This window comes from Acomys russatus, chromosome 32 (genome assembly GCF_903995435.1).
Source record: "Acomys russatus chromosome 32, mAcoRus1.1, whole genome shotgun sequence".
NCBI lineage: Eukaryota > Metazoa > Chordata > Mammalia > Rodentia > Muridae > Acomys > Acomys russatus.
The window spans coordinates 6982709-6992399 of NC_067168.1; the positions used below are offsets into that span (position 1 = coordinate 6982709).

Here is a 9691-nt window from a genome sequence, read left to right on the forward strand (position 1 = left end):
ACAACAACAACAACAAAGTGTAATTGAGGGACACCAACCTCTGGCCTAAGTGCACACCCACAGGAGCACATTATAACACATACACAACTTTATACACAAACCTATGATTTTAAAACTTGTCAAAAATGGGAAATCTATTGTTTCTTTCATATTCAATTTTCATTAACAGAAAGTCTTTACTATTTTGGTCAATTAATTCTTGAGAGAACAGATTGAACTTTGGAATAAAAAAATGGACCAGATTCTCTGTCCTGAGGCACTCAACAAAGAACATCAAAAAATTATCAAAGCAGGAATTTATGTTCTTGGAGTCCCACTGACTGTCCTGTGGCTCCTGGGTCCACATGTGGAACATGGCGGTTTTCACATGATACGAGCAGAACGGTTCTAGTTCTTCATATTCTTTTTTCAACTGCTCTAAAAGGTATTTTGTTAGTTTTAAACAGTCTTTCCTGTTAAGGAAAAAAGAAGATATTCATTTTTACTTATTTACAACCTGTTTCTTTGAGACAAGGTCTCTCTATGTTACCCTCGATTTCCGGACTGAGGTGCACCTGACTCTGCCTCCTGCATACAAGTGCTGAAATTAAAGTGCACTGCTTTGTCTGTCTTTTTTCTTTTTAAAACATACTTTGTTTTTTGTTTCCAATTTTTTTTTTTTAAGACAGGGTCTCATATAGCTCAGGCTGGCCTTAAACTTATCATGTGGCAGAGGCTAGCCTTCAGTTTCTGATTCTCCTTCCCCTCTCAAGTGCTGGGATTACTGAGTGTACTATATTGCTGGGTCAGCTTTACTTCCTTTTTTTGGTTTTTTGAGACAGGGTTTCTCTGTGTAGCCTTGACTCGCTTTGTAGACCAGGCTGGCCTCCAACTCATAGAGATGCGCCTGTCTCTGCCTCCAAAGTACTGGGATTAAAGGTGTGTGCCACAACGCCCAGCTCAGCCTCACTTCTTGATAGTATATAGTCTAACAAGAAAACTGACCCACTTAGTGTGATTTCAAGTTTGGCCTACCAGTCCCTAACAGCAACACAGCTACTCCATCCAAAGCAGCCTCCACTAGCCAATAAGTCATTCCTCAGCCTCTTCGTCTTTCATGACAATAGCACACTCAATCAGCCAGGTGTAGAGTGTGTGCTTATAACCCCAGCTCTTGGGAGACTGAGGCAGGAAGATGACAGTGAGTTCAAGATCAACACTGGCTACAGAGTAAATTCAAGGCCAGCCTGGGATCTACAGGGAGATTCTAGCCCACACCCCCAAAAGGTTTATAGTACAAATACTGTGTATATACACATATATGTGTGTATATATGTGTATATATATGTATATATTATAAATATTCTCTGTGGGGTATATATGTATATGTGTGTATGTATATATATATTGATATTCCTTCTCTGCCTTGTTCCGTTCCTCCCTCTCTCCTCTTCTTGCTGGCTACACAAGGTCATCTCAGCACCACCTTTCCCTCAACCCAACCTTGTGATAATCATCCTCACATCTGAGCTATGGCTCCAAGAAAGCACTTAATGTTAAAACATAGGTAATTTGGCATCTAAAAAAAGAGGACATTACCTGCAACATTTCACTCCAGCAGATTCACAGCATGTTTTCTCACTCCCATGATTCTTCAAAATGAATTTTTCAGTGTGAGAGAAAGAGAGGCGCCAGGTCTGTCCTTAATTTCAGAAAGAAAAACAGAAAGCTATTTTACAAAGGGCAGCCACGTGTGAACAACACAATGGCTACATTTAGATGCTACACTAAAATAATCATCCTGAAGCAATGTAAGCAAAGGACAGATAAGCTGCTGCCACACAAGTTTAAAGAGGCGTCAACACTAGCACAAGGTCACACTGCAGGGCTAAGGAAGCCCCGAGGTGCACAGCCACAACAGTCTGAATCCAAGGCAGTACTTAAAAAGGATCACAGTTTAAATACACAGACCTTTAGACATTTGAAAGTGAAGCGATTACTGTTGCTGTGGTTTGAGAATTATTTTGAGACAGGGTCTCATATAGCCCAGCTTGGCCTGCAACTCACCATGTAGCTGAGATGACCTGAAAACTCCTGTTCCCCCTGCCTCTGCCTGCTCCCTCTCAAGTACAACAGCCACACGTTTCTCAATTCGAGCTGGCTACACTCATTCTGTGGCCTGTTTAACCCGATGGCTCTCATAATGCCAGCACGTTAGTGGACTCTTGGTCTTTACTATCCTGGCGGATTAACACTAATGAGCCTTTTACATCCTTCCCATTAATCTTTACATGTAACAAACCTTGAAAACCATCGCCATGTTTTGCATTCTTCGGTACAAGATAAAACGGCTGTAGTCTTAGCTGGGTCCTAACTTTTGTGCCAAGCCAGCTTTGGATGGGTAGTCCTTCTTTGGTACAAATAGGCCAGCTGCCTTTTGATTCCAAAGCCAGAATTATATCCACAGATATTTCTTCGGGATTCCTGATAAGAAGGGTTACCGCAGGGCTTCCTGGTTTTTCTTCCTCCACACTGACATCTGTATCTGTGTACACATATTGAAGCAGAGAAAGGGTTGATCAGTTTTCTCTTGAAATATGACAAAGTAACAGAACCATGATCTTAAATCTATACCCTGAGCCCTAACTCACAGCCCCAATATAGAACGACACCCCATGAGGCAGTGTTTTCCCATGTAACCAAGTTGCTATGTGGAGACACCGTGATGATTCTGTGTGTGACCTGTGAGGAAACATTCCTAAAGGCTTTGGGTTTGGGAGTGCGTAGCTGGTCTTTGCATCTTTGTGGGTTCTTCTTTTCCCACCCTCTGTCTTTCTGGTTTCACCCCCTTATCACTAGAAAGGAGAAAAAGAAGAATAAAGAGGAGAGAGGAGGGAGGGAAGGAAAGAAAGAGAGACAGAGAGATACCTGAATCTCAATTTCCTTTGAGCACTCTGGTTGCAGTCCTTGTTCTGAGAATCTTCTGTGTCAGTGTGTAAACTCTGCTCCCCAATTGTCCTCTGATATGCCAATAAAGCAGCTTAGAGCCAATCACTGATCAGGGGAGAGACTAAGGATGGACTTCCTTGTAGCCAGGGGAGGAGGAGTTAGAGGAGGAAATAGGGGATTCAGCCACAAGCAGAGGTCTAGGAGAGTTCAGCAGAGAGGAGCTGGAGCAGAAAAGCTATACAATGCAAGCATTACTGGGATTGACGCTTTAGGAAGATAGACTAGCTTAGAGGGTTCAGAATAGAGTAATAACTGCTCGGTTATTGTGTTATGAAGCTTATTTAAAAAAATATAATAGAGCCTCAATTATTTGGTTGATAGTTGGGATAAGAAGCTGAAAAACAAACACGTTTTTTATAAAAATAACTATAGTAGAGTATAACTGCTACCAAACCAAAACCAAGCACCCCCCAACAACCAAACACCCCTACGGGGCTCTAGTATTTATATACCTTCTGCAAAGTCCCAGAATTTCAAACATCACAGAAACTGTCTGCAACTGGCAAAAACCTGCCTCAGCTAGAGCACGAGGCAAATCACAGTCAGCCGCTCTGGACAGTCTGAAGCAGCCCCATATCCCTACACATGGGATTAAAATAAGCGCATTATTATAATATTTCTGTGTTTTCAAAAGAAACCGACATTCCAAAATTGTTACTATGGAAGTGCTGTAATTAAATTTTCATTTAGAATCTTAAGTGGTACTTTTGAGAGAAGCCTGCAAAAGAAGCCACACAGCACCAGGGATGAAAGAAAAATAGACCACAGCTACAGCCCAGCATGGAGGCAGCAAGTATCGAGAAACAGCAGCAGCAGTGACAGTAAGAGCAATTACAGAGGTTCAAATCGGGTCTCGGGGGAAGGCTTATCCAATATACACAGGATTTTGAGTTCAACCCCTAGTGCCACCCAAAAAAATGTATTCAGACCCAGACCAGGTAATATATTGATACTCTATCTCTAAGGAAACCATCACACAAATAGTTTCAAATCAACAGAACTGGGACAGGCACTAAGTCTGTGAGCTAAGGAGGGAAGGCAGATGCCTTAGATCTGATTCTACGGGTCTGTCCTATAAAATGACTGATGTTGAAGACTGTGCCAAAACGGAAATTCAGCATGAGCTTGCTGGGTGAGGTGGTGTAAAGTTTTGACGTCAGCATTCAGGAGGCAGAGGCAGGCAGATTTCTGTAAGTTCAAGGTCAACATGGTCTACATAGTGACCTGGTAATACGTAGGTCAGCCAGGGTTACATAGTGAGACCATGTTTCAAAAGATGGATGGACGGACAGAGAGCTAACGGGAGCTGTAGATGCGCATGTGCAGACAGACCTACCGTGTCAGGTAGAGTGGTCAGTTCAGGGAGCTCTGGGAGGTGGCAGTAGACTGCTCCAAGAAAAGACTTCTGGGAGTGCCCAAAGAGAGGGGGAGAGTGAAGCTGGGGAAGGAGATGATGGGGTACACACATGGGGGGGTGCTGGGGAGAAGGACAGAAAGTCGGAGTTCAGGAGAGGAATGTATATGAGCAGGAAGATCAGATCTGCAAGAATCGAAACCCAAAATCTCACCTGTGATTTCTTTGACGACTTCTTTAATGATTTCCCTAAACTTTGACAGCATCTTGGTAGCTGATAATATGTCCCCTTCTAAAAAATGACTCAGAGGATTTCCTCGCGGAATTCGTTTGAACTTCACAAAATAAAAAGCACCAGTGTCATCATATTCTTGCAGGTGAATTCTGGGAACTTCCAGCTTAAACATAACATCAAATTCATTAGGAGCAGAAATCTAAGGAATAGTAAAAATGACATGGAAATATTTCCTTGTAAAATCTTTCCAAACAATTGCTCTCCCCCAACCCCTTTGAAATTTTTGCTTGACAGGACACATTGAAAAGCAATTCCCCCAGAGCTGGAGAGATGGATAGCTCAGCGGTTAAGAGCACTATCTGCTCTTTCAGAGATCCTAAGTTCAATTCCCAGCAACCACATGGTGGTCACAACAATCTATAATGGACCATATATGCACACAGAACACCCATACATAAATAAAATTTTTAAAAAGAAAGAAAGAAAAGTAATTCCCCAATATGTATTTCCTCTCAGAGCAGGACCACGACACCAGAGAATGGCAAGTGCCTGTTACCATATACCACATTATTGGTTTTTGCTTGGAGATTCTCTCAATTTTCTTCCTTCCTTTCTTTCTTTCTAGCACAAGGAATCGTGTGTGATTTGTTTGCTTTAAAAACAGGGTCTTACTCTGTAGCCCAGGCTGTCCTGGAATGCACAACATAGCCCACTACCCACATCAGGCAGTTCACAGCCACCTGTAACTAAAGTGCCAGGTGACATGACACCCTCTTCTGGCCTGCATGGGTTCCTGTACACAGGGTGCCTATAAACTCATACATGTACATAAATGACATATATAAGTAAATATTTTTAAATAAAATAAAAATCTTTCCACAAAAATAACTCTAGTAGCCAGGCAGTGGTGGCACACACCTTTAATCCCAGCACTTAGGAAGCAGAGGCAGGTGGATTACTGTGAGTTCGAGGCCAGCCTGATCTACAAAGTGAGTCCAGGACAGTCAAGGATACACAGAGAAACCCTGTCTCAAAAAAACAAAACACAAAAAAATAACCAAAACTAGTTTGTACTGCTTTTCTGGAAAAGTGTTCCAACATGGAGGGGGGGGAGGGGAGCGGTTCACATAAAAATTACATATCAAAAATCCTAGAACTAGCCGAGTAGTGGTGGCGCATGCCTTTAATCCCAGCACTTAGGAAGTAGAGGCAGGTGGGCCTCTGTGAGTTCGAGGCCAGCATGGTCTACAAAGCAAGTCCAGGACAGCTGAGACTACACTAAGAAACCCTGTCTCAAAAAACCAAAAACAAGCAAAACAAAACAAAAATCCCAGAACTAGGGGTTAACTCTAGCACTCAGGAGACAGAAACAAATAGAGCTCTATGAGCTGAGGCCAGCCTGGTCTACCTAGTAAATTCATTCAGCCAGAGCTACATAGTAAGACTCTATCTCAAAAAACAAAGACAGTCACCAAAAATGAGGTGTTTTTTTGGGGGGGAGGTTGGAGTTTTTGTTTTGTTTTATAAATAAAATTAGAGACCTTAGTTGGGAATAGTGGTGCACACCTTTAATCCCAGCACCCAGGAGACAGAGGCAAGTGGGCTGCCGTGGGTTCAAGGCCAGCCTGGTCTACAAAGCACGTCCAGGACAATCAAGGCCACACAGAGAAACTCTGTGTCAAACAACAACAACAAAAAAAAATTAGAGACCTTGCAATGTTACATCTTATAACACAAAATACACATTCCTGATACAGAGGTGACAGAAATGTGTTGAGGTAACACTCACTTGTAACCCTAGCCCTTACACAACTAAGATAAGAGAATACAAGTTTGACAGGCCAGCCTGGGCTACACAGTATAATCCTATCTAAATACAAGTTTGACAGACCAGCCTGGGCTACACAGTGTAATCCTATCTAAAAACAAAACAATAACATCCATTTTGATGTTCCCAACAACAGTCATAGCAGTCACGATAAACACCTTTCCTATATTTAACACCAGAGAGCTACGAAGAGGGTTCGGTTGGTAACTACTTTGCTTCGTATGACTGAAACCTCGGTCCAGTGCCCAGCACTGTATAAACTAGGTATGACGATGGCAAAACTCCTGCCCAGGGAGGAAAAGTCAGGCTCCACAGTGAGTTAGAGGCCAGCCTGGGACACATGAGACCCTGTCATAAAACAAAATGATATAAAGAAATAAAATAAAGAAATAAAATAAAATAAAAATACCACACAACATTCATCAGTGTGAGCTGGGCTTTTAAAAAATTATTTATTTATTTATATCAGTGATTTGCTTACATGTATGTCCTTATACCATGTATGCGTGTGGTGCCTGTGGTGCCTGTGCAAATCAGAAGCAAGTGTCAGATCCCCTGGAACTGGAGTTAGAAATGGTTTTGAACTACCATGTGGGTGCCGGGAAGTAAATCCTGGTCCTCTGGAAGAGCAGCCAATGCTCTTAACCTCTGAGTTATCTCTCTTGCCCCTTATTTGGTTTTTATTTCATTTGCACTGGTCTTGCTAACACATTGAAATAGCTGGTTTTAGTTGATTGGGTTTTGTATCTACTAATCTTGCTAGTTCACTGATTATTTTAATACTTATACATAATTGTGTCATCTGTACATAATAGTTTTGTGTCCCTTTGCCAATCTTACTCGTTCGCTTTCTTTCTCTTGCCTTATTGCAGTGGCTGCATGCATTAGTTTGCTTTTACAATCCATCATGTTGTAACTTGCTGTAGTTTGTTCCTTTTATTTTTATTTATTTTTTTGTTCTTGTTGTTGTTTTGTTTTTGTTTAGAGACAGGGTCTCTTTAGCACCCTGGCTGTCCTGGGACTCTCTATGTAGACCAAGCTGGCCTCGAACTCACAGAGATTCCACCTCTGCCTCCCTGATGGGATTAGTGGTTCACCACATTATTTGGATAGAACCACTACATTTTTATTTGCTTCTTGCAATCTTCACTTGTGTTGTCTGAGCCACCCTGCCACCATGTTCAGGAATTTAGCTGAGCCTGTTCTCCAAAGGTCATTAGAGCTAGGCTTGCTGACTGTTGATGTTCACTCAGAGAAGGAGGTGGGAGAAGGTCACAGGACCCTCACCTGAGTACCCAGCCACCTCTCCAACTAGTTGTATCCAATTCTGCCCTAATGGCAAGTAGTCCCAGGGTCTCTGGAATGGGCTAGGCTCCATCTAGAGGATAGAGTTGGGGAAGGATTAGGAAAGGTGACTCTCATTCTAGGAGGCAGAGGCAGGTGGGTCTTTGTGAGTTTTGAGTTTGAGGCCAGCCTGGTCTACAACTCCAGTGTAGAACAGCCAGGATTATACAGGGAAACCTTATCTTGGAAAAGAAAACAAAAGAGAGGGGAGAGAGAGAGAGAGAGAGAGAGAGAGAGAGAGAGAGAGAGAGAGAGAGAGAGAGAGAGAGAATAAAAAGAAAAAAAAAAGAAAGACAATAAAAGAAAAGAAAGGTGACTCATCCATGCTGGGTGCAGACCTTCTACTGTGACCTTCGGTCTATCCTCCTACGATAACTCCTCAGGAGGAAGTCCAGGATTCCTCCAAAGCAGTGTTCAGAGAAACTAGCTATCAATATTGGTTGCTGCATGCTCACTGGATGAAATAAAGAAGCTGTCACCCAAGGGGAGGGGCGATGGAGGGAGAGAGGGAGAAAAGAGGAAAGAAGGAAAAAGACAAGAGGAAAAGAGAAGAGAGGAGAGGGAGGATGGAAGGAAGGAAGGAAGGACAGACGAACGGGTTGTTCCAGAAGGGAAGTAGGTGACCCCAAGGATGTGGGGAACCACAAACAGCCGAGGACGAAGGTGAGGAGTGGGCCCGGGGCCCCTCCTCCAGCAAGCAGGTCTTTGCAGCTCACCTTTACATGCTCATAGTAGCTGCCAGTGTTGAGCTGCTCCACGCCTTTGAACTCAGACTCCCGCTTCTGCATTCTGCGTAGCAGGTGATCCACGACCCTATTCACAGTTTTAGCAGCCACAGAGATCTCATCGCGTTTCAACCGCAACTTGTCCAGCACCTCCTTTAGCTTCTTGTCCCACTCCTTCCCCGACACCCGTGGCGCTCTGGGCTGCCCAGCGGTGGAACGCCCGCCCCTCCTGTGGCTTGGTGCCTTTGCCACGCCAGGCACCTCGGGGTCCGCGGGCTCCCGCACAGCGGGCTGCTCCACCGGAGGCTCGACGTCTTCTGCCGCGCCCGGGGAGGAGGTCTGCGAGTCCTTGGTGCGCACAGACGCCCTTCCCGGACGCACTCGGGTTGCTCCGGCCCTTGGCTTTTCCGTGAGGTCCCCATTAAGTTCCGCAGGCCGCGATCGCGCCCCCCTTCGCGGGCCGCAGCTTCCCGCGTGGGGCAGGGCGTCTGGGTTCCCGCCAGGCGCGGTCGTGGCGCGCTTTGCAGCCGGCTTTTTAGCGCGGGGCGCCGACGTCCTTCTTCGTAGATCTTCCATATCTATGGTCCTCTGCACGGGAAACAAGAATTGGCTTCGGGGAAGGGACCTGGGAAGGGGAACTCTCAGAAACCGCTGGAAACGAAACTTAAATATCGGCGGGAACTCTGCCTGTCTTTGCCGCCGCGAGCAGGCGCAGGAGCCCACGTGATCGCGCCAGAAAGAGGCGGTCCAGGAGATGCCAACTTTCCCACCCACGGGGACCAGCTGAGCCACTGGCTGGGAGACCGCCCATGCCTCCTTAAGGGCAAAAACAGGGAAAATACTGATAATAGCGTAGACGGCCAGATTTGCTGGCCTACTACCAAGATATATTTGAGGATACTACGATCTCTCGTACATTTGAAGTTGGTTTAAACACACACACACACACCAACATTTTCATTGTGAACTTTAAGAGTTTGCTGCTCTTGTTAATGAGAAATTGAAATACACTGAACCTTTACAAGGTAGATTGTTTAGAATTAGTATTTCAACTTCTCTAGCTTTCTAAAACGCTCACAAAATCTTAAGGAAATTGTTTTAAGTACTTATGTGATTTTCATAAACTGAGATTCTAAAGCACTTCAATGCAGACTTCCAGAAAACGATTTCTTTTTCTTTCTTTCTTTCTTTAAGATGTATTTATTTTTTTTAAAAAG

At 44.1% G+C, this 9691-nt stretch overlaps 1 protein-coding gene across 1 annotated transcript; it reads right to left on the reverse strand.

Moving 5' to 3' along the window:
• Positions 1 to 91: 91 nt before the first annotated feature.
• Cgas (cyclic GMP-AMP synthase) lies at positions 92 to 9198 on the reverse strand. The gene is made up of 5 exons (XM_051140135.1): positions 8466 to 9198; positions 4557 to 4776; positions 2282 to 2524; positions 1579 to 1681; positions 92 to 452 (listed from the first exon to the last, which is right to left on the reverse strand). The coding sequence occupies exons 1-5, from the start codon at positions 9048 to 9050 to the stop codon at positions 110 to 112; spliced, it is 1494 nt and encodes a 497-aa protein (XP_050996092.1). The 5' UTR covers positions 9051 to 9198; the 3' UTR covers positions 92 to 109.
• Between the last annotated feature and the right edge of the window lie 493 nt (positions 9199 to 9691).

Coding starts and splice junctions, on each gene's coding strand:
- Cgas (XM_051140135.1), bottom strand. CDS start 9,050: ATGGAAGATCTACGAAGAAGGACGTCGGCGCCCCGCGCTAAAAAGCCG. Junction 4,777..8,465: donor GCTACTATGAGCATGTAAAG/GTGAGCTGCAAA, acceptor ACTATTCCTTAG/ATTTCTGCTCCTAATGAATT. Junction 1,682..2,281: donor ACATGGCGATGGTTTTCAAG/GTTTGTTACATG, acceptor TCTGAAATTAAG/GACAGACCTGGCGCCTCTCT.